General features: G+C 40.1%; 1 protein-coding gene across 6 annotated transcripts in view; it reads right to left on the reverse strand.

Annotated features, from left to right (window-relative positions):
- The window catches only part of PIK3R3 (phosphoinositide-3-kinase regulatory subunit 3), a 93,596-nt gene that overhangs the window by 14,536 nt on the left and 53,723 nt on the right, over positions 1–25,337 (reverse strand). For all 6 annotated transcript variants that reach the window (XM_032247429.1, XM_032247427.1, XM_032247428.1 and 3 more), the window contains 4 exons: positions 20,253–20,433; positions 19,349–19,474; positions 7,992–8,134; positions 2,333–2,509 (listed from right to left, as the gene is read on the reverse strand). In XM_032247429.1, coding sequence (XP_032103320.1) covers positions 2,333–2,509; positions 7,992–8,134; positions 19,349–19,474; positions 20,253–20,433 — 627 coding nt within the window. The remainder of the gene's footprint in view (positions 1–2,332; positions 2,510–7,991; positions 8,135–19,348; positions 19,475–20,252; positions 20,434–25,337) is intronic.

Here is a 25,337-nt window from a genome sequence, read left to right on the forward strand (position 1 = left end):
CCCTTACAAAAGAGGCCTGATAGAGACCCCTAGCTCCTTCTGCCAGGACATAGCTATAAGGTGCCATCTATGAACCAGAAAGCAGATCCTCACCCCTCACCAGACACCAAATCTGCCAGTGCCTTGAGTTGGGACTTCCTAGCCTCTAAAACAGTGAGAAATTTGTGGTTTACAAGCTACCCAATTTATGGTATTTTGTTATAGCAGCCTGAATAGACTAAAGTACTACACTTATTCATGTCCCTTGGGATGGTATATTCCTTGTATTTCTTACTGCTTTTCAGGGCAAAGAAGGACTGCCATTCATTGCTTTGGTGTATAGCATAGCCTTCTTGGGCCTTTCTTCAGCTTCATGATGTGATAAGAACCACATGAGCATTCCAAGAGCAGACACATCCTACTTTCAGATAAGAGCACCTCCTTGCCTTGTTTACAAAGCTCTTCAGTACGCTATATACACTTGGCTTGACTTTTTTTGGCCACAATAGCAAGCTAAAATAATCTCTTGAGAGGGGTGTTATTAAAAATTACTCAGCATGGTGTAGTTGTAATTGCTCACCCCCAAAAATATCATCTTAGGCCGGGCGCAGTGTCTCATGCCTATAATCCCAGCACTTTAGGAGGCCAAGGTGAGCAGATCACTTGAGGTCAGGAGATCAAAACCAGAGATGGTGAAAACCCATCTCTGCTAAAAATACAAAAATTAGCTAGGCATGGTGGTGCACACCTGTATTCCCAGCTACTCAGTAGGAGAATCACTTGAACCTGGGAGGAAAAGGTTGCAGTGAGCCGAGATCATGCCATTTCACTCTGTGCGTCAGCCTGAGTGACACACAGAGACTCTTGTCTCAGAGGGAAAAATAAAATCACATTAAATCTTCCTCTACTGAAACTCTCCTGCCACATTTCCAATCTCTAGGTGTATATTTCATCCTCTTTCTTTCTCAAAGAACCCTGAAGTCTATGGAAAACCCAGAGTCAAAGGTCTCTGCTCAGTCTTCTCCTGCCAGTAGTTTGAATTGAGTGGTGTTACATGCATCAAGATCACCCATAAATGTACTGCAGAACAGTCTATTGATTACCCAGAACTAAGCCCAATATCCAGTATCTTCCTTTCTCATGCATTCTGTCCTATGAAGCAGTTATTTATCCTTCTTTTTTTTTTTTTTTTGAGACGGAGTTTCACTCATGTTACCCAGGCTGGAGTGCAATGGCGCGATCTCGGCTCACCGCAACCTCTGCCTCCTGGGTTCAGGCAATTCTCCTGCCTCAGCCTCCTGAGTAGCTGGGATTACAGGCACGCACCACCATGCCCAGCTCATTTTTTTTGTATTTTTAGTAGAGACGGGGTTTCACCATGTTGACCAGGATGGTCTCGATCTCTTGACCTCGTGATCCACCCGCCTCGGCCTCCCAAAGTGCTGGGATTACAGGCTTGAGCCACCGCGCCCGGCGATTATTTATCCTTCTAAAAATCTAATTCACATATTTTATTCTGATAATATATCTTTCCATTTACATTTGGAAATTATCTATTATTCCTATATTTGGTTAACTCAAGCTTTCCCTAATATTAAAGAATTAGGTTTAACTACTCAAATTATCTCAAGTGCCTTTTATAGACATATTTCTGTTATTTAAATAAATAATGTCATTTCTTTTTATTTATTTACTTATTTTGATTCTCACTCTGTTGCCCAGGCTGGAGTGCAGTGGTGTGATCTTGGCTCACTGCAACCTCCACCTCCGGGGTTCAAGTGATTCTCCTGCCTCAGCCTCAAGTAGCTGGGATTGCAAGCATGCACCACAATGCCCGGCTAATTTTTGTATTTTTAGTAGAAACAGGGTTTCACTGTGTTGGACAGGCTGGTCTCAAACTCCTGACCTCAGATGATCCACCTGCCTCAGCCTCGCAAAATGCTGGGATTACAGGCGTGAGCCACCATGCCCAGCCTAGAGCCTATTTCCCCTCAGAGGAAATAGAAATTCCCTGCTCAGTTCTACTATGTAAACAAAGATTCTGATTTTTGTGTTTTAGGCAAACATTAATCTGTTCTTTTCAAGGTACAGCATTTTACTCATGCCACAGCCAGCCTCAGATTATTTCCAAGGCATTTGTATAAATCAGAGTCCTACATTCTGGTTTGTTCTACATAATGACTTCAGATTAACCCTGGTACCCCTACAACCATGAAGCCCACTTTCCTAAAATCTTACCCTCTTACTGGCCAGTTCTCAATTACAAATGTCTTCTTCCACCTCTAGTGTCTCTAGTGCTGGTAATAAACCTGGCGCTAGCGTCTCCCTCCCCATACACTTCCAGACTACTTACACAAGGTGTTGATCTCGGATCTTTCGCAGCTGGATCAGGTCAGGTTTGATACTATTCATTTTTTTATCTATTTCTCGGTTGTCCAAAGCTTGTTTCTTCAAATCCTGCTCTAGACGCATTTTGCTATCATGAATCTCGCCCAGACGTGATTTCAATTTATCATAATTCATCATAATTCTGTAAAAATATGTGACATGTTAAGGCTAAAATACAAATCAAGCAGAAAGATCCCACAGTGTGAGCATGGTCCTAATATCTTTCTTTTTGGCAGGGGGCACAGAGTCTCACTCTGTCACCCAGGCTGGAGTGCAAGATGCCATCTTAGTTCACTGCCACCTCCTTTCAAGTGATTATCCTGCCTCAGCTTTCCCAGTAGTTGGGGTTACAGGCACCTGCCATCACGTCTGGCTGATTTTTGTATTTTTAGTAGACACGGGGTTTCGCCATCTTGACTAGGCTCGTCTCAAACTCCTGACCTAAGGTGATCTGCCCTCCTCAGCCTTCCAAAGTGCTGGGATTACAGGTGTGAGCCACTGCCCCGGGCGAGGTCTTAATATTTTAAGTGTGGTGAATGTTTGTTTTTGCCTGGCCCATATCCATTCCCATTTCTGGTATTAGCACCCTAATGTTTCCTGCAGGTAAGAATTCGTGCCCCCTCGCAGATCCAGGGATGGACACACACACATGGCCCAGACCGGCCAGTAAGAATATTCCATTCTATCCCATCCCTCCCCTCAGGCCACAGTGACTGGTTCAGGAGCAGGAATAAGACTAAACTGACCCAATGAGAGTCAATTCTAGAACATCTGCTAAAAGTACATTGTTAAAATAAATTCTCTCTTTCCACACAAATTGCTAAATTATGAATATGCAATTCTTGTCCTAGCAGCTATACTGTCACTTCACTGGCAAAGCCTGCCTGAGGATGAAGTCAACCCGAAGAAAAACTGAGCCAAAAGACACGAGAGAGAATCTCTATAACCTTATTTGGGCCCTGAATCCAGCCATGACTGAACAAGTAAAGCTATACGTTTGATATTCAACAGGTAGCACAGTACGGCGGTTAAGAACAATGATTTTGCAATTAGCCTACCTACCTCTGAATATCTTCCCTGTCACTTGCTGTGGGCAAGTTATTTAACTTCTCAGTGCCTTCATTTCCTCATCTGTTTAAAATGGTGATATGGTTTGGCTGTGCCCTTACCCAAATCTCATCTTGAATTGTACTCCCATAATTCCCATATGTTGTGGAAGGGATCCAGGAAGATATAATTGAATCATAGGGGCCGTTTCCCCAGTGATTCCCCCTATACTGTTCTCGTGGTAGTGAATAGGTCTCACGAGATCTGACAGTTTTATCAGGGGTTTCCACTTTTGTGTCTTCCTCATTCTCTCTGTGCCTGCTGCCATCCATGTCATGTAAGACGGGACTTGCTCCTCCTTGCCTTCTGCCATGATTGTGAGGCTTCCCCAGCCACATGGAACTGTAAGTCCATGTAAGCCTTATAGTTGCTCAGTCTCAGGTATGTCTTTATCAGCAGCATGAAAATGGACGAATTCAGTAAACTGCTACTAATAGAGTGGTGCATTGCTGAAAAGATACCCAAAAATGCGGAACCAACTTTGGAACTGGGTAACAGGCAGAGGTTGAACAGTTTGGAGGACTCAGAAAAAGACAGGAGAATGTGGGAAAGTTTGGAACTTTCTACAGATTTGTTGAATTGACTTTGCCCAAGATGCTGATAGCAATATGGACAATAAGGTTCAGGCTGAGGTGGTCTCAGATGGAGATGAGGAACTTGTTGGAACTGGAGCAAAGGTGACTCCTGTTATGTTTTGGCATAGAGACTGATGGCATTTTGCCCCTGCCCTAAAGATTTGTGGAATTTTGAATTTGAGAGAGATGATTTAGGGTATCTGGTGGAAGAAATTTCTAAGCAGCAAAGCATTCAAGAGGTGACTAGGGTGCTGTTAAAAGCTGTCCGTTTTAAAAGAGAAACACAGCATAAAAGTTTGAAAAATTTGTAGCCTGACAATGCAATAGAAAAGAATGGGGAAAATGTCTCCAGGGCATATCAGAGGTCTTTGTGGAAGCCCCTCCCATCACAGGTCCAGAGGCCTAGAGGAAAAAGTAGTTTCATGGGCTGGGCCTAGGGTCCCTGAGCTGAGTGCAGCCTAAAGACTGATGCCCTGTGTTCTAGCCGCTCTAGCCACGACTGAAAGGTGCCAACATAGGGCTTGGGCCATGGCTTCAGATGGTGCAAGCCCCAAGCCTTGGCAGCCTCCACATGGTGTTGAGCCTGCAGGTGCACAGAAGTCAAGAATTGAGGTTTGAGAACCTCTGCCTAGATTTCAGAAGATGTATGGAACACCTGGATGTCCAGGCAGAAGTTTGGTGCAGTGGCAGGACTCTCATGGAAAGCCTCTGCTAGGGCAGCATGGAAGGAAAATGAAGGGTTCAAGCCTCCACAAAGAGCCCCTACTGCGGCATGGCCTAGTGACACTGAGAAGAGGGCCACCACCCTCCAGAGCCCAGAACGGTAAATCCATTGAGCTTACACCATGCACCTGGAAAAGCTGCAGACACTCAAGGCCACCCTGTGAAAGCAACCAGGAGGGAGGCTGTACCCTGCAAAGCCACAGGGGCGGAGCTGCCCAAGACCATGGGAACCATCTCTTGCATCAGCATATCCTGGATGTGAGACATGGAGTCAAAATAGTCAAATTTTGGAGCTTTAAGATTTTACTGTCCTGCTGGATTTTAGAGTTGCATAGGCCCTGTAGCCCCTTTGCTCTGGCCAATCTCTCCCATTTAAAATAGTGTATTTACCCAATGTCTGTATCTCCACTGTATCTAGGAAATAACTAGCTTGCTTTTGATTTTACAGGCTCATTGGCAAAAGGGGCTTGCCTTGTTTCAGATGAGACTTTGGACTGTGGACTTTTGAGTTAATGCTGAAATGAGTTAAAACTTTAGGGGACTGTAGGGAAGGCATGATTAATTTTGAAATGTGAAAATACGAGGTTTAGGAGGGGCCAGGGGCAGAATGATATGGTTTGGCTATATCTCCACCAAATCTCCTCTTGAATTATACTCCCATAATTCCCACATGTTGTGGGAGGGACCCAGGGTGAAACAAATGAATCATGGAGGTGGTCTCCCCCATACTGTTCTCATGGTAGTGAATAAGTCTCATGAGATCTGATGGTTTTAACAGGGGTTTCCCCTTTTGCATCCTCCTCATTCTCTCTTTGACTGCTGCCATCCATGTAACACGGGATTTGCTCCTCCTTGCCTTCCACCATGATTGTGAGGCTTCCCCAGCCACATGGAACTGTAAGTCCAATTAAGCCTCTTTCTTCTGTAAATTGCCCAGTCTCAGGTATGTCCTTATCACTAGCGTAAAAACAGACTAATACAAATGGATACCTATAGGAGTACTTACTTCACTGGGTTTTTCTGTTAATTAAATGTGACAATACATGTAAAGGACAAGGACATTCCCTGACATTATCTTGGTAAGCACTCAACAGATGATGGCTATAAGCTTTTCCGACACACAAAGTTTTGCTATGCTCTGAACCCTTAGGGTAACAACTGTCCACATTATTCCCTTGTCACTCAATATGTGGCTTTATATTACTATTAAAAATTCATAGGCTGGACATATGTCTGTAATCCCAGCACTTTGGGAAGCGGAGGTGGAAGGATTGCTTGACCCCAGGAGTTCATGACCCCATCTCTACAAAATTTTTTTAAAAATTAGCCAGTGCGGTGGCACTTGCCTGTAGTCCTAGCAACTCAGGAGGCTGAGGCAAGAGGGTCCCTTGAGCCCAGGGGGCTCAGGATGCCATGAGCCATGATCATGCCACTTCATTCTGGGCAACACAGCAAGATCCTGCCTCAAAAAAAATAAAACAGGCTGGGCATGGTGGCTCATCCCTGTAATTCCAGCACCTTGGGAGGCTGAGGCCAGCAGATCACCTGAGGCCAGGAGTTCAGGACCAGTCTGGGCAAAACCCTGTCTCTACTTGGTGAAACCCTGTCTCTACTAAAAATACAAAAATCAGCTTGGCATGCTGGCAGTAGCCTGTAATCCCAGCTACTTGGGAGGCTGAGGCAGGAGAATCGCTTGAACCCAGGAGGCGGAGGTTGCAGTAAGGAGAGATTATGCCACTGCACTCCAGCCTGGGTGACAGAGCGAGATTCTGTCAAAAAAAATAAATAAACAAAATAAAATAAAACAAAACTTTATTATTCTACTTTACTTCCCTCTGCAACGAACTAAAAATCTTTTTCTGTTTCTTCATCGTTAATAAAAATTACCATTTATTGAACATCCATGTGCCAAGATAAATATTTCTTAATTCTCTAGCATTCCAACAAGAGATTATTCACAGTTTATAGAAAACAGACTGAGAAGAGTTAAGCAATTCACCCAAGGTTATACAGCTAATAAATAGCCAATACAGAATTCAAGCCCATGGTTTTAACCATTAAGCTACACTGCCTCATAGCACTTAGCTCTAAACTCATGCACACAGAAATATACTAATACTGTGGTGCTAATATGAGAAATAATTTTGCTTTTCCATTGCATATCATTTAGTTGTATTTATTATCCACTTTTGCATGTCTCAACCCACTATAATCTAGCTTAGTTTCTAATCCTTCCTAAATTTGCTTTGGTGAAGGTTTTTAACATCCTTTTAGCTATCAAATCCAACACTACTTCTGCCACTCATTCTTTTTGTGTAATCTCATTCTCAGCATCTACCATCAACTACACACCTGTGCCTCCCAAATCCTTTCTATACCAAGTTCCAAATCCAAATAATCAGTTGTCTGCCCCCTCAGAGAGCTCCACTTGTGTTCACACAGGAACCTCAAACTCACTGGTTCCAACCCTAAACTCTCCTCATGTACTTCTTATTTTGGTGAAAAACACCATCTTCCAGTCTTTCATGCCAGAAATCTAGGAATAATTTTTGACTTCTTGTACACCTACCCTATCTTGTCAGGCATAAAGTCCTTAGCATTCCATGACCTCCCCCTTCTTTTCTGCCATTTCTCAGGTCGAGGCCCTTACTATCATTTAGCCTTATGACCACAATCATTGCAGTCATGTGCAAGTCAGGCTGGTGTTCCTGCCTACAGTAATGTTCTACTACAATTTATTCTCAGACTGCTGCCAAAGTTGACATTCAATTCAAAAACTATTCAATGAGCACCCATTACGTATTCCCATACATAGGTAGGTACTAAGGCTACCAGGGAAAATAAGCCACCATGCCTATTCTCAATGAGTTTACAGTTGAGTGGGCATGGCATTCAGTAAACGTTACACTAGAGATCAGGACCAGATGCTGTAGGGACCCAAAATAAAGCCCTTAAATTGGTCTCCAGAATCAAGAAACAGTTTTTGGGAAAGGTAGTATCTAACTTGAACTCATAATGGATGAGCAGGAGTTAATTTGGGGGAATGAAGAAAGAGCAGAGGAGAGAGTAGTTCAATTTGGTGCCATTAGTGGAAATAGCAAGCAGTTCCAATACTAGGGCCGTGCAGTTTGAAGGGGTAAAAGCAAACAAGACAGAAACTATTGGGAAGAAAAGAAATCCTGTCTCACTGATGCCCTTGGAGGTACTAAGTACACTTACCGTTCAATCTCCTTTTCATTTCCCTCTCTGCGAAATCGCTCAATATATTCTTTGCTATGTTGTTCTTGTGTGTGACACTGCTCTTCAAATATTTTAATTGTTTCATTAAAAGCTTCTATTGCAGTCCTCTTCATCTGTATTTCCTACAGGAGACAAAAAGAAAAAACACATTGTAACCTTAAAAAAATTTTGTAATTCTAGTTATTAATGTAATTCCATATAAGACCTAGTCTTTAAAAAGTCTTTCTCCTTGTTTAGAAGGGCTAAAACGAGACCTTTTATTCAACCCCTACTCTATTACTTATATGTAAAATACATCATTTAAACTATAAAATAGGCTAGGCGTGGTGGCTCACACCTGTAATCCTAGTATTTTGGGAGGCCGAGGCAAGTGGATCACCTGAGGTCAGGAGTTCGAGACCAGCCTGGCCAACATGGCAAAAACTCTATCTCTACTAAAAATACAAAAAAATCAGCCAGGCGTGGTGTTGTGTGCCTGTAATCCCAGCTACTCAGAGGCTGAGGGAGAAGAATCACTTAAACCTGGGAGGCGGAGGTTGCAGTGAGCTGAGATCGTGCCATTGCACTCCAGCCTGAGTGACAAAGCAAGACTCTGTCTTAAAAAAAAAAAAAAAAAAAAAAAAGAGTTGTTTATATGGCTGTCTCTCTTTCCTTGTCTCCCAATCACACCAACTCACTCTATCCTGGCTTTTGTACTTACCATTCCACATACTACTCTTTTCAAGGTCACCAACGATCTCCTCATTGCCAAATTGCTCTCTCTTATCCCAAACCATCACAATTTTTCCTAAAATTATATGTAATCCAGATGTCAAATATCCCCACGCAGCCTATTCTCACTCTTGCCAATTCTGACTCAAGGTACACTATCTCTTCCCATTCTCTGAGAGGAATTCACTTACACTAAAGCAATCTAGATTTTATCTAATTTCACAGGAAAAACAGAAGAGTTTTATAAGACATATCTCAACACCAACTCTTTAACCCCCCTTTAACATTTACTTTCCTTACACATTTACTATACTGCTAATTACTGGATTCCTCTGTTCCTCTTGCCTCCCAAAGCTTTGAGCCTCCATGGCTCTTCTCTGCCCAACTGCTACTCCAGTCTTGCTTCCAGTTCTCACAAGGGAAATTTCTAGCTTCCACCTAGTGGCTTTTTTGGTTGCCTCCATCTACCCCCATACCTAACTGCCCAACCAGGGATTCCCAGTCCAGCACCAGTCTCACATCAGCTGCTCAGGGCTCCTATTCTACAGTTAAATCTCCCAATATTACTGAACATGGGGGCAGCCTTTGGAGCCTTCTCTGCTTTCTCCAGTCATGGCACGAAAGCAGATAGGCAGCTCTACACAAGCCAAAGCCACATGCAACAGTGGCCTTTCTTTTCTAGTTTCTGTTCCTAGGATGATGATTAGCCCTCCTCTAGACCTCAGTTCATACAATGAGTTTGACTCCAAGCCCCTGCCAAGGGAGAAGTACTTTTGGTTCATTATCTTGCATGAATTCGTTCAACAAATAATTGAACACTAACTAAATACCAGGTATTATTTGAAGCATTTGGGATACAGGAGCAAACAAGCTTAGACAAAGGTGTCTAGCCTCCTAGAACTTAAGAGGCTAGGGATTATACAAGCAGACATAGTAAGTAAATTAAATAGTTTGTTAGAAGGTGAGAATTATTATTTAAAAAAGAAAAGAGTGGCAAAGGAAGATTAGAATGTAAGATGCAACTTTAAATAGCATTTTCAGGTAGGCCTTACTGAGACAAAAGACAGATCTAAGAAGACTTGAAGGAGTACGGGAGTTAGCCAAGTGACCATCTGGAAGAAAAGTGTTCCAGGCAAAGAAATACCCAGTGCAAATACTTGAAGGTGGGAAGTAGGACTGCTGGATTTTAAGGTAGCTCTATTTTTCATTTTTTGAGGAACCTCCAAACTGTTCTCCACAGTAGCTGCACTAATTTACATTCCCACCAACAATGTACGAGGGTTCCCATTTTTCTTCTTCCTCTCTAGCATTTTTATTGCCTGATTTTCAGATAAAGGCCATTTTAACTGGGGAGATATGATATCTCAATGTAGTTTTGATCTGTATTTCTCTGATGATCAGTGATGTTGTGTACCTTTTCATATACCTGTTTCCATTTATATGTCTTTTGAGAAATATCTAGTCATACCTTTTGCTCATTTTTAAATCAGATTATTAGATTTTTTCCTATAGAGCTGTTTGAGCTCCTTATATATTCTGGTTATTAATATATTGTCAGACAGGTAGTTACAAATATTTTTTTCCCATTCTGTGGGTTATCTCTTTACTTTGCTATTTCTTTTGCTGTGCAGAAGCATTTAAATTTGACATAATCCTATGTGTCCATCTTTGCTTTAGTTACCTGTGTTTTTAAGGTATTACTCAAATCTGCACAGTCCAATATCCTGGAAAGTTTCCCCAATGTTTTCTTGTAGTATTTTCAAATTTTGAGACTTAGATTTAAGTCTTTAATCCGCTTTGATTTGATTTTTTTTTAATATGGTGAGAGATGGGAGTCTAGTTTCATTCTTTTGCATATGAATGAAACTAGTTTTTCTGGCACCAATTATTGAAGAAACTCTCCTTTCCCCAATATATATTCTTGGCACCTTTATCAAAAATGATTTCACTGTAGGTGTATGGATTTATCTCTGGGTTCTCTATTCTGTTCCACTGATCTATGTATCTGTTTTTATGCCAGTACCATGCTGTTTTGCTTACTAAGGCTCTGTAGCATAATTTAACGTCAGATAATGTGATTCTCCTCCAGTTTTGTTCTTTTTGCTTAGGATGGTTTTGCCTGTTCTGGATCTTCGTGGTTCCATATAAATTTTAGGATTTTTTTTTTCTATTTCTGTGAAGAATGTCATTGGTATTTTGATAGAGATAGCATTAAATCTGTAGATTGCTTTGGGTAGGTAGTATGGACATTTTAACAATCTTTATTCTTCTATCCATGAATAAAATAGCTAGGCTGGGTGCAGTGGTTCACTTCTGTAATCCCAGTACTTTGGGATGGCTAAAGAGGGCAGATCACCTGAGGTAGGGAGATCAAGACCAGCCTGACCAACATGGAGAAACCCCACCTCCACTAAAAAAATACAAAATTAGCCAGGCATGGTGGTGCATGTCTGTAATACCAGCTATTCGGGAGGCTGAGGCAGGAGAATCCCTTGAACCCAGGAGGCAGAGGTTGCAGTGAGCTGAGATTGCACACCAGCCTGGGCAACAAGAGGAAAACTCTGTCTCAAAAAATATATGTATATATATCTTTCCATTTTTTTGATGTCTTCTTCAATTTCTTGCATAAATGTTTTATAGTTTTCATTACAGATATCTTTCACCTCTTTGGTTTAGTTAATTCCCAGCTATTTTATTTGTTGCTACTGTAAATGGGATTACTTTCTTGGTTTCTTTTTCATGTTGTTTGCTGTTGGCATATAGAAATGCTACTGATGTTTGTATGTTGATTTTATATCTTGCAACTTTACTGAATTTATCAGTTCTAAGTTTTTGGTTCAAGTTTCTGGCTTTTGACAAATACAAAATCATATCGTCTGCAAACAAGGATAATTTCACTTCTTCCTTTCCAATTTGGATGCTCTTTATTTCTTTCTCTTGTCTGATTACTCTACCTAGGACTTCCAGTCCTATGTTGAATAACAGTGGTGAAAGTGGACATCCTTGTCGTGTTCCTGACTGTAAAAGAAAACCTTTCAGTTTTTCCCCATTCAATGTGATACTAGCTATGGGTCTGTTGTATATGGCTTTTATTATGCTGAGTTATGTTTCCTCTATAACCAGTTTTGTGATGGTTTTTATCATGAAAGGATGTTGAATTTTATCAAACACGTTTTGAGCATCAATTGAAATGATCTTATAGTTTTTCTCCTTCATTCTATTGATATGATGTATCACATTAATCGATTCACATATGTTGAACCATCCTTGCATCTCTGGGATAAATCCCACCTGTTCATAATGAATGACCAAAAAGTTGAAAACAAGATAAATAAACACAGCCTACCAAAACATACAGGATGTACCAAAAGCAATGCTCAAGTGAAATGTATGCCTGTAAACATCTAACTTGAAAAAGAATGGCTAGACATGATGATTCACATCTGTAATCCCAGCACTTTGGGAGGCCGAGGTGGTTGGAACACATGAAGTCAGGAGTTTGAGACCAGCCTGGCCAACATGGTGAAACCCCATCTCTACCAAAAAACGCAAAAACTAACCAGGCATGGTGGGTGCATGCCTGCAGTCCCAGCTACTCAGGAGTCTAGGGTAGGAGTATTGCTTGAACCCAGGAAGTAGAGGTTGCAGTGAGCCAAGATTTCACCACTGCACTCCAGCCTGAGCAACAGAGCAAGACTTCATTAAAAAAAAAAAAAGGAAAAGAAAAAAGCTCTCAAATCAATAACCTAACTGTATATCTTAAGGAACCAGAAAAGAAGTGAGTGGCAAAATAAACTCAAAGTTAGGCTGGGCATGGTGGCTCACGCCTGTAATTCCAGCACTTCGGGAGGCCAAGGCAGGTAAATCACCTGAGGTCAGGAGTTCAAGACCAGCCTGGTCAACATGTGAAACCTCGTCTCTACTAAAAATACAAAAATTAGCTGGGCGTGGTGGCACATGCTTGTAATCTCAGCTACTCAGGAGGCTGAGGCAGGAGAATCATCTGAACCAGGCAGGCGGAGGTTGCAGTGAGCTGAGATCATGCCACTACACTCCAGCCTGGGTGGCAGAGTGAGATTCCATCTCAAAAAAGAAAGAAAGAAAAAAAAAAAACCTCAAACCTAGCACAAGGAAGGAAATAATGAAGATTAGAGGAGAGATAAATGAAGTAGAGAATTAGAAAAACAAAAAAATTGGATGGGCACGGTGGCTCACGCCTATAATCCCAGCACTTTGGGAGGCTGAGGAGGGTGGATCACCTGAGGTCAGGATTTCGAGACCAGGATTTCAGCATGGTGAAACCCCATCTCTACTAAAAATATGTAATATTTGCCAAGCGTGGTGTCAGGCACCTGTAATCCCAGCTACTCGGGAGGCTTAGGCAGGAGAATTGCTTGAACCCAGAAGGTGGATGTTTCAGTGAGCTAAGATCATGCCATTGCACTCCAGCCTGGGCAATGAGAGTGAAACCCTGTCTCAAAAATAAAAAAAAAATAAAAAAGAAAAATCAACAAAACCAAAAATTGGTTGTTTGAAAAGATCAACAAACTTAGCAAACTTTTAGACAGATTGACTAAGAAAAAAAGAGAAAACACAAATTACTGAAATCAGAAATGAAAGAAGGACATTACTACTGACTTTACAAAAATAAAAAGAATTATGAAAGAATGCTATAAATAACTAACTATATGCTGGCCAGGCACGGTGGCTCATGCCCGTAATCCCAGCACTTTGGGAAGCTGAGGTGGGAGAATTCCTTGAACCCAGGAATTAGAGACCAGCCTGGGCAACATAGTGAGACCTCATCTCTACAAATTAAAAAAAAAGCCAGGCATGGTGGCATGCACCTGTGGGCCCCAGCTAGTCGGGTGGCTAAGGTGTGCAGATCACTTCAAGCCCTGGTGGTTAAGGTTGCAGTGAGCTGTGATCATGCCACTGCACTCCAGCCTGGGTGACAGAGCAAGATCCTGTCTCAAAAGATAACAATAAATAAATGAATAAATAACTGAATGCCAATACACTGGATAACCTAGATTAAATGGACAAGTTCCTAGAAGTATACAAACTACAAAACTGAATCAAGAAGTAATAGAACATTTGCATAAACCTTTTTTATTTCTACCTTATTGAATGTTATTTCTACCTTATTGAATTTCTACCTTATCGCAGGTAAGGAGATGTAATCAGTAATCAAAAATCTCCCGACAAAGAAAAGCCCATGGCTTCACTCGTGAATCTATCAAATATTTAAGGAAGAATTAATACCAATACTTCTCAAACTCTTCCAAAAAGTAGAAGAGGGGGGAATACTTCTAAGCGCATTCTATGAGGCCATTATCACTCTGATAGAAAGTCAGACCAAGACGCTGCAAGAAAGCTATAGACCATTATCCTTTATGATACAAAAATCCTCAACAAGCTACTAGTAAACTGAATTCAACAGAATACTAAGAAGGCTATACATGACAAGCACCTGGAATTTATCCCAAGAATGCAAGAGGAGTGGTTCAAAGAGCAAAAATCAGTCAACATAATACACCATATTAAAAGAATAAAGGAAAAATACACATGATCATCTTAAATGATATAGAAAAACATCTGACAAAATTCAACACTCTTTCAATGGTAAAATCAACATTCAATAAGGTAGAAATAAAAAGGAACTCTTCAACATGATGAAGATGCTAAAGACTAAATTGTGTCCCCCAAAAAGTTATGTTCAAGTCCTAATCTCTGGGACCTCAGAATATGATTTTTTTTTTTTTGAGACAGAGTCTCTCTGTGTCACCCAGGCTGAAGTACAGCGGCATGATCTCAGCTCACTGCAGTCTCCGCCTCTCAGATTCAAGTGATTCTCGTGCCTCAGCCTCCCAAGTAGCTGGGATTACAGGCATGCACCACCACACCCAGCTAATTTTTTGTATTTTTAGTAGAGACAGCGTTTCACCATGTTGGCCAGCCTAGTCTCAAACTCCTGACTTCAAGTGATCCACCCACCTCAACCTCCCAAAGTGCTGGAATTAGAGGCATGAGCCACCATGCCCAGCCTCAGAATGTGATCTTATTAAAAAACAGGGTCTTTGGCCGGGCGCGGTGGCTCACGCCTGTAATCCCAACACTTTGGGAGGTCGAGGTGGGTGGATCACGAGGTCAAGAGATCGAGACCATCCTGGTCAACATGGTAAAACACCGTCTCTACTAAAAATACAAAAAATTAGCTGGGCATGGTGGCACGTGCCTGTAATCCCAGCTACTCAGGAGGCTGAGGCAGGAGAATTGCCTGAACCCAGAAGGCGGAGGCTGTGGTGAGCCGAGATCGGGCCATTGCACTCCAGCCTGGGTAACAAGAGCAAAACTCCATCTAAAAAAAAAAAAAAAACAAACAAACAGGGTCTTCACAGATATTCACAGATATTAGTAAATTAAGATGAGGTAATACTGGTTAGGATAGATCTTAATCAGTGACTGGCTCTTCATAAGAGAAAACAGATATACAGAGACAGAATGCCATTAATAATGGGGACAGAGATCCGAGCAACATAGCTACAAAACAAGGACTGTCAGCAACCAGCCACCAGAAACTAGGAAGAAGCAAGAAAGGATCCTCCCCAGACCATTCAGAAAAGGCATGGCCTGGCCCTTGCAACACCTTGATTTTGAACTTCTAGTTCCCTGAATAGAGCAATAATGAAATTTTTGGTGCCCAGTTTCTGGTATTTGGTTACAGCAGATCTAGGAAACTAATATAGCCATATATGAAAAACTCAAGGCTAAAAATAATCATGAAAGACTGAAATTTTTCTATTTAAGATCAGGAATAAGACAAAGATGTTCAAGCTCACCACTTTTATTAAGCAGTACTGAAAGTTCCAGTCAGAATAATCAAGCAATAAAAATAAACAAAACAACCAAATTGGAAAGGAAGAAATAAAACTATCTCAAAAGACATGATCTTGGACAGGTGTGGTGGCTCGCACCTGGAATCCCAGTACTTTGGGAGGCTGAGGTGGATGGATCACCTGAGGTCAAGAGTTTGAGACCCAGCCTGGCCAACATGGTGAAACCCCATCTCTACTAAATATACAAAAATTAGCGAGGCATGGTAACAGACCCCTGTTAATCCCAGCCACTCCAGAGGCTGAGACGAAGAATCACTTGAACCCGCAAGGCGGAGGTTGCAGTGAACCAAGATTGTGCTGCTGCACTCCAGCCTGGGCGACAGAGCAAGACTCTGTCTCAAAAAAAGAGAGAGAGAAAGAGAGGGAGAGACACATCACAAAAGTTGCAGGTACACACAAAATCAGTTTTATTTTTTTTTTCGGGTTCAAGTGATTCTCCTGTCTCTTGAGTAGCTGAGATTACAGGCATGCACCACCACACCTGGCTAATTTTGTATTTTTAGTAGAGATGGGGTTTCTCCATGTTGATTAGGATGAGTTCATGTCCTTTGCAGGGACATGGATGAAGCTGGAAACCGTAATTCTTAGCAAACTAACACAAGAACAGAAAACCAAACACCACATGTTCTCACTCATAAGTGGGAGTTGAACAATGAGTACACATGGGCACAGGGAGGGGAACATCACACACTGGGGACTGTCAAGGGGTGGGGGAATAGGGGAGGGACAGCATTAGGAGAAATACCTAATGTAGATGACAGGGTGATGGATGCAGCGAACCACTATGGCACATGTATACCTATGTAATAAACCTGCAGGTTCTGCACACGCACCCCAGAACTTAAAGTACAATTAAAAAAAAAAAAAAACAACTCAGCAATAGTAAACTACCACCAATGAAATACCATGGGTTCAAGGTTACAGTGAGCTATGATCAAACCACTGCACAATTACTAGGGTGGCTGTTTTTAAAAAATACAAAACATAAGTGCTAGGGAAAATATGGAGAAACTGTAACCCATGTGCACTGCTAGTGGGAATGCAAAACAGGTTAGCTGCTCTGAAAACAGTTCAGCAGTTTCTCAAAAGGTTACACATAGAACTACCAAAAATACTAGTTAGATATCCAAAGGAACTGAAAGCAGAAACTCAAACAGATATTTGTATGCCAATGTTCATAGCAGCATTATTCACAACCAAAAGCTGGAAACAACCCAAATCAACAGATGAATGGATAAACAAAATGTAATATATATACATAATGAAATATTACTCAGCCATAAAAAGAATAAAATTTTGATATATGCTACAACATGACCAGATCTTGAAAACTTAAAGAATAAGGTGGACACAGAGGGACAAACATTATATTATTCCACTTATATAAGGTACCTACAGTAGACAAATTCATAGAATTAGAAAGTGAGAGTTGGAGCAGGGTGTGGTGGCACACACCTGTAGTCCCAGCTACTTGGAGGACTAAGGTGGAAGGATCACTTGAGCCCAGGAGTTTAAGTCCAGTCTGGACAACCTACTGAGACCCCATCTCAAAAAATATATATATTTTTTGGCTGGGTGTGGTGGCTCACTTCTGTAATCCCAGCACTTTGGGAGTCTGAAGGGGGTAGGTCACTTGAGGTCAAAAGTTCAAGACCAGGCTGGTCAACATGGCAAAACCCAGTCTCTGCTAAAAATATAAAAATTAGCAGGTGTGGTCGGAGGCACCTGTAATCGCTACTTGAGAAGCCGAGGCAAAAGAATTGCTTGATCCTGGGAGACAAAGGTCACAGTGAGCCAAGATAGTGCTACTACACTCCAGCCTGGGCAATAGAATGAGACGCTGTCTCAAAAAAATAAATAAATAAAATTTAAAAAAAATAAAGAAAGAGCTGGCTGGGTATGGTGGCTCATGCCTGTAATCCCAGCACTTTGGGAGGCTGAGGCAGGCGGATCACCTGAGGTCAGAAGTTCGAGACCAGCCTAGCCAACATGGTAAAACCCTGTCTCTACTAAAAATACAAAAATTTGCCGGGCATGGTGGTGCATGACTGTAATCCCAGCTATTCGGGAGGCTAAGGCAGGAAAACTGCTTGAACCCGGGAGGCGGAGGTTGCAGTGAGCTGAGATGGTGCCACTGCACTCTAGCCTGGGTGACAGAGCGAGATTCTGTCTCATAAAAACATCAATAATAAAATTTAAGTCAACAAATGTCAAAAGACTGTAACCTTAATTAATACATTCACTAACAACGAAATTAATTTAAATTAGAAATAAATAATGTATTTGAAAGTCCCAAATATTTAAAAATTAAAAATACATGGGGCCAAAGAAAAATATCACAAAGAAAATGAGAAATTATTAAAAACTGAATAATAAGGAAAACAGAGTATGACAAAATTTGTAAGATACATATATGCAGTGCTTAGAAGGAAACAGATTGTTTTAAATGTTTATTTTAGAAAAGAAGAAAGTTTTTAAACCAATGAACAAAATTTCTACCTTCAGAAGCTAGGAAAAGAGAAAATCAAACTGAAAGGAAGCAGAAAAACATTTAAAAGAGCAGAAATTTATGAAATAGAAAGTAAACAATAAAAAAAATCCATTATTGTTATCTACTAGAAAGAACCCAGGTTAAGTTATTGTTGCACTGAGAATTCACTAGAAATTAAGTAGAATCAGCATGGACTAATGCCTCTATAAATCATTTGATATTCAAAGTAACAACCTATGTTCCAAGAGAATGTACATGAGAAATACAATTAAATATATTTTCCTAGGCCACTTCCAACCCAAATATTATAAAAGGTAAACTTCTCTGAAGATATCCAGCTTCATAAAAACTCCCAAATATATAACAACTGACAAACTATGTAACAACTTAGGGCAAATTAAACCAATCCAAGTCTAGCTAAAAAAGAATCAAAGTAGTCAGGCATAAGAAGTCCTCAGAAAGGAACTAGATTATTCTACAGAATTTTGCTCTATATCATAAATATTAAAAATAATTATTACTGATTATTAAAGTTAATGATCTAAAAACTGTACAGTTAAGTCTACTAGTAATCCCACAATTTCTGCCATCAGCTCCTTCTTCCTCAGGAAAACCCCACATGTTAGCTGAGCACATCTGACCAAATAAAAACTAGATTTCTCAGCCTCCCCTACAGCTAGCTGTGAACTGTAGCAAGGTATGACCATGTGACTTAGTTCTAGCCAGCGGGATTAAAGTGAAAGCAGAGTGTGCTCCTTTTAGGAAGTTGTCTTAAAGATAGACAACCTTGCCTTCTCCTTCCTATTCTTCCTTCCTGTTTACTAGAATATGGTTGTGATGGCTGATAATAGAGTAAGCCCTCTTCCACAGATAGCAATAAGCCCTCTTCCACAGATAGCAAAGCATCAAGACAGAAAATGCCTATAGGTTCTAAGGACAGTGGAGTTACCCTAACACCCCTGTAGTGCCTATATACACATGAAAGAAAACTAAATTTCTATCTGAAGACTTTGTTATGTTTTTTGTCACTTGCGACCAGTTAATATTAACTGATACAATTATATCCCTAACCAATTAAGAAGGGAGGGGAATTTATATCATCCAAGTTTCAAAAAAAGCTGTTTAAGCCTTTAAGACATTAAAACAGCTAAAAATCATCAAGTGAATGATAGAAAATTTAATGTAACTAAAACATTGCACACATACTAGTCAAAACGACATAAATATATACCAACCTGGGATGTTCTAGTATATTCTTCATATAGCCTATCATACTCTTTACTCTTCTCCTGATACTGAGAATGGTATTCTTGCAGTTTTTTACCTACTGCATCAATATTATCTTCTTTTACCAACTGATCCTATACAGGTAAACAAACAAAAAGAATAATAATAAAGAATGTTAACAATTCTGACACGTGACTTTTTCCACATCTGCTGTTTAATGGAAAATATCACCTCAACCATCTATTATTTTTAAACTGTATTTCAACTGTAGAAGTTTAAGCCACTGTATTAATATCAAGCACACAAAGGTACCAAATCCTTTTTATAACATTAAGATCAGCCTTTAAATCACATCAAAATAATTAATACCTTAAAAATTAAGAAATGAAGTATAAGTGGGAAACATAAGTATTTTTACATAAAGTTAACAAATACATGCAATAAGCTATTACAGAAGGGTAGCCACAAAATAAGTTCCAAAATATCTAAAATCTTAAGTAGGCGCTAGGCACAGTAACTCATGCCTATAATCCCAACACTTTGGGTAGCCGAAGCAAGAAGACTGCCTGAGCCCAGGGGTTCAAAACTAGCCTGGGCAACATGGCAAGCAAGACTCTATCTCTACAAAAAATTTTAAAATTAGCCAGAAGTTGTGGCATGCACCTGTGATCACAGCTACTCAGGAGGCTGAGGCAGGAAGACTGCTTGAACCCAGAAAGTCAAGACTGCAGTGAACCATATTCGTGCCACTACAGTCCAGCCTGGGGCAACAGAGACCCTGTCTCTAAATAAATAAATAAATAACAAAATGGCTAGATTTTTTTTTAAACTGATAAGCCTGGTAAATAAAATCAAGTAAGGTTGTTAAATAATGACTTGCTCAATAGCTATCAAGGACTTCCATAATCATACCTGTTGGTATCGGGACACTGGGTACATCAGCTTCACATCAAGTTTGGGATTGTACTGAGCAAGAGATTCATGGTGATAGTGGTTAATGAGCTCCACCACAGAATTAAATGTCAGAGGATCAGAAAAGCCATATTTACCATCCCGGTGATAGATCTTTATTAACTTATTATTGCCTCCCTTCCTGTGAACAACAAGACAACAAATGTAGATATTTTTTCCCCCAAATTCAACTGAAGTACTGCTTTCAGATGGAGACATGAAAGCTTGGTGTCACATAATAAACAAGTTTTACCATGTTAATGAGGCTGGAAGGAGCAAAAAGGCATATATTATTGTGTGTGTAAACATATATACATTATTATTTTCACATTTTTTTGTCCTTAAAATACCTTGGTTATTAAAGATCTACGTATCTACACAGCATTCAGTATGAACAAATGTAGCAAAAAAAAAAAATCACTTAAGAAAAATGAAACAGGAGTAAAATCTATTTTTGTTTACATTCTGAATGAATTTTCAAATTTAAATTCTATCAGTATTTTTTTCCTGGAGAACAGAAAAAAAAATCTCTTAAGGACCTAAAGATATGTGGTTGTATGTCTCTGTGGGGGGAGCAGAAGCCATCTCTATATGAAGGAGATGATAAATATTTGTTGCACAGTCACCAACACACTCAAGGTTTTGTTGTTAATGCACAAACATAATTGAGCTCCTTACTCTATGATTTATAGCTTTGTAATTAATGTAGAATCTTATATTATTTTGTCTTTTACGCTTGCTTATAATTCTCGGAAATGATTGTTTAGGTCATCACAACACGTAAATGATTCAAGTCATTCAACTGTTTTACAAAGTATAGCTTTTGAAGAGCTATGTATATTAGATGAATGTAATTTCATGCTTGGATAATTCAGGCCACTTTTGTTTACTGAGTCATATCTAAATGGTCCCTTAAAAGATAATTTATAACCAAAGTTCAAAATAGCAATGTTTTGCAAGTCCCATAAGGCATAATCTAAAACAACAGCAGGCTGATTCATAGCAAAATGCTGTACCATTCCCATTCAACTCTTCTTACAGCAGCATGCAAGCTTATGCCCCTTTCTCTTTATGCCATGCCATATTATATAATAAATGAGGCATTAGAATTTGTAAAAGGTCAAACACAATGTTTGACCCTGAAACTGATTAAAACAATGTTTAGAATGTCAGTTTTTAGATGGATAATAAACTATTTCTATTAAATATACATGAGAAGGACCATCTAATCATATACAGTTACTATAAATGTGCACACCTACAAATACAATAATTGCAAGCTGGCCTCTCTGTTAAAGTTAAAAGGCATTCATTCATTTAAAATGATGTGCTGCATACCTATGTGCCAGGAATTACATAATACACTACAGATATATGATAGGCCAGATATAGTCCATGCTCTCATGGAACTTCTAGTTTAACTGCATAAGGAACATATCTCTATCTTTCAGCTTATTAAGGAGGATAAAAAATTTCTCAAGATAGAACACAAAAATAAACAACGAACTATACGAAATGGTAATACGCCTATTGGGAAAAAAATAAAGCAGAGTAAAGGGAAAAGAGTTCTGTGGTGGAGGAATTGTTTGTGTTGCTCAAGGAAAACCTCTCGTTCAGGTGACATTTCAACAGAGTTCTAAGTGAAGTGAGGGAGCTAGCACAGCAGATATGTAAGGGAAGTTTTCCAGACAGAGGTGCAGTAAAGGTATGCATGGCATGTTCGAGCAACAGCAAAGAGGTCAGTCATGCTGGGGCTGAATGAGGAAAAGGGAGAGTAACAGGAGGCTAGGTAAGAGATGTAAAAGGAGCTTAGATTATATAATAGCAATCTGTAGGTTACTATAAGGCCTTTAGCTTTTACTGAGTGAGATGGGGAGGCACAAAAGGGTTTTCAGTAGAATTATATAATCTATCTTGTGGTTTAAAGGGCTCACTCTAGCTGCTGAGTTGAGAAAAGACTGTTCAAAGTGGGCAGGGGTAGAAGTGGAAAGATCAGTTATGAAACTATTATAATAATCTAGGCAAGACATGATGGTGTCTTGAATGAGGGTAGCAGCAATAGATAGAGATCATGAGAAATAATGAGATTCTTAATATATTTTGACGACAGAGCTGACAGGATTTGCTGATGGCTTAGATACAAATATAACAGAGAGACAAGATAAAGATGATTATAAGGTTTTTGTCTTTAGCAATCAGAAGAATGGAATTGTCATTTATTGACATGAAGAAGGCTATTTAAAAAGAATGTGTTTAGCTGGGCGCAGTGGCTCACGCCTGTAATCCCAACACTTTGGGAAGCCAAGGTGGGTTGATCGTTTGAGGTCAGGAGTTCGAGACCAGCCTGACCAACATGGTGAAACCCCATCTCTACTAAAATATAAAAATTACCCTGGCATGGTGGTGCATGCCTGTAATCCTAGCTACTTGGGAGCCTGACGCAGGAGAATTGCTTGAACCCAGGAGGTGGAGGTTTCAGTGAGCTGAGATCGTGCCACTGCACTCCAGCTGGGGTGACAGAGTGAGACTCCATCTCCAAAAAAAAAAAAAAAAAAAAAAAAAAACTATCCAGACATTTAAAGCCATACTATGAGCAAAAAAAAAAGTTTGAGATGCCTGCTAAACATTCAAAAGCAGATGATCCAGAATCCTACTTAAAGAATCTAAAGTTCAGGAGAAAGGCCTGGGCTAAAGATACAATTCAGGAGTTGCCAGCCTATTTGAAGGTGAGCATAGCTGGACAAAAGAAAAGGTCCAAGGTCTAAGCACTGGGGTATGCCAATGTTTAGTGGTCAGAGACATGGAAGGAAGAACCAGCAAAGGAAACCAAAAGGGAGCAATTAATGAAGTAAGAGGAGAACTAAGAGTGTGATATCCTAAAAACCAATTCATACAAAAGTATTTCAACAAAGAAGAAATTATCAACCAAGTCCAGTGATAATTAGGTTTGGCAAAGCAGAGATCACTCAATGAACTGACTAAATGGTTTCAGTGAAATGGAAAAGATAGAAGCCTGACTGGAATGGATTCAAGAAAATGGAAGAATATGGAGAAGAAATGCCCATAGACAAGTGTCTCAAGGAATACTGCTGTCAACAAGGGAAGAGAAATAGGGAAGTAGCTAGAAAGAGATATAGGGTTCAGATAATTTTATTTATTTGTTATTCTTAAATGGGAGATAACAGACTATATTCATATGCTGATGGGAATGACTCAGTAGAGAGACAAAAATTGTTGATCCAAAAAAGAGGACAAGATAATTCCTAGAGTGATGTCCTTGAGTAGATTAGAGGGATGGGATAGGATGCAGTCCACAAACGGAGAAGCAGACCCTGGGCAAGGACATGAACAGTCATCCACTGGAATAGGAAAAAGGCAGGCTAGTCACATTAATGTGTAAATATGTTGATAGCTGTGGTAATAGGAGCATGAAGGAGTTCTCATCTGACTGTGTCCACATTATCAGTGAAATTAAAAGCAAGCTCTTTAGGTTGCTTTTAATTTCACTGATAATGTGGACACAGTCAGATGGAAGAAGGGCTGTCCTTTAAAAAAGGGTTGTCCTTTAAAAGAAAAAAAAAAACAACGTGAAATTGTCATTTAGGAAATAGATGGGGGAGCAGGGTGAATGGATTGTGGAAATGCGGAAGTTAAGCTAGGCAGTTTTGTTTTTTCCTTTTTATCTTTTTTCTTTTTATTTATTTATTCTTTCTTTCTTAAGCTAGGCAGTTTTAAAGGTCACTTAAGGTTAGTGGTCATAATTAATGTTAGACCAGTCCATGTGGTCATGTCCCTTCCTCCACATTCAGCAGATCAAGCACAGGCAAGAACTAGGTGGAGAATTGAATTTAGTAAGTGTTGGAATTTAGTCAGGTTAGGGTCAAATTTGTTAAGAATATATTCACATGGGTAACTTTAATAATAATGGACCATGGATTCTAAGCAGAGATGGGAGAAGGAATGAAGGAATTGAAGGTCATGTCTTTATCTTGCTAGTCCTCTTTGTAATCTCAGCACCTAGTCCAATGCCTGGCAGACAGCAGATTCTTAAAGATTTGTTAAGTATCCTGGTTTTCTACAATGAATACTATTTACCAATTTAAATAATGAGAATTATTGAACTAAAAAATCTCTATTTCCTCACTACCTACTACTCTCTGCAGTCTGGCTCATAATCATTCCTCTCATTTGAGAGTCACCAATGACTATGAACAAACTCAGGCTCTGTCCCCTCACTTTATCCCAGACCTTCCTTCTCCCTCACTCTCTCCCTTTCTTAGTATTTCATCCTTCCATAGCTTTGATGAAATTATTATTTTCTTTTGCTCTCTCAAACCACTTTTCCTGTCTCCTCCCTGACCCCAAACACAGTTATTCCCTAAAAATAAAATTTTGCCTTCAGCTTCCACCTTTTCAAATTTATATATTTTTTCATAAAAATCCCATTTACTCTATACGCATATGGTGGCTTGACTCTTTCTCTGGCCCTATTCTCTCTTCTAAGCATTAAACCTACATTTCTAGCTATATCCTAGATACATTTTTACCTTGCAATTCTGGAGCAGTTAGAAGTCAACATCTATCCCTTCTAAAAATCAATACTGGCTGGGTACAGTGGCTCACGCCTGTGATCCCAGCACTTTGGGAGGCTGAGGCAGGCAGATCATCAGGAGTTTGAGACCAGCCTGGCCAACATGGTGAAACCCCATCTCTATTAAAAATGCAAAAACTACTGGGTGTGGTGGTGGGCGCCTGTAGTCCCAGCTGCTCACGAAGCTGAGACAGGAGAATGGCTTGAACCCAGGAGGTGGTGGTTGCAGTAAGCCAAGATGGCACCACTGTATTCCAGCCTGGACAACAGAGTAGGACTCCTTAAAAAAAGCAAAAGCAAACCAATATCTATCCTTTCTTCCCCCCATAAATGCTCCTGACTTTCCTATTTCCATAAATGGCATATTCATTCTCAGCCTACCAGGTTCAAACCACAGTCACCTTCAGCTCCCCCTCAATTTCATACCTATTCTATTGTCAAATCCCTCTGTTCTC

Source organism: Sapajus apella, unplaced genomic scaffold, assembly GCF_009761245.1.
Source record: "Sapajus apella isolate SASKATOON/1434 unplaced genomic scaffold, GSC_monkey_1.0 scaffold62, whole genome shotgun sequence".
Lineage (NCBI taxonomy): Eukaryota > Metazoa > Chordata > Mammalia > Primates > Cebidae > Sapajus > Sapajus apella.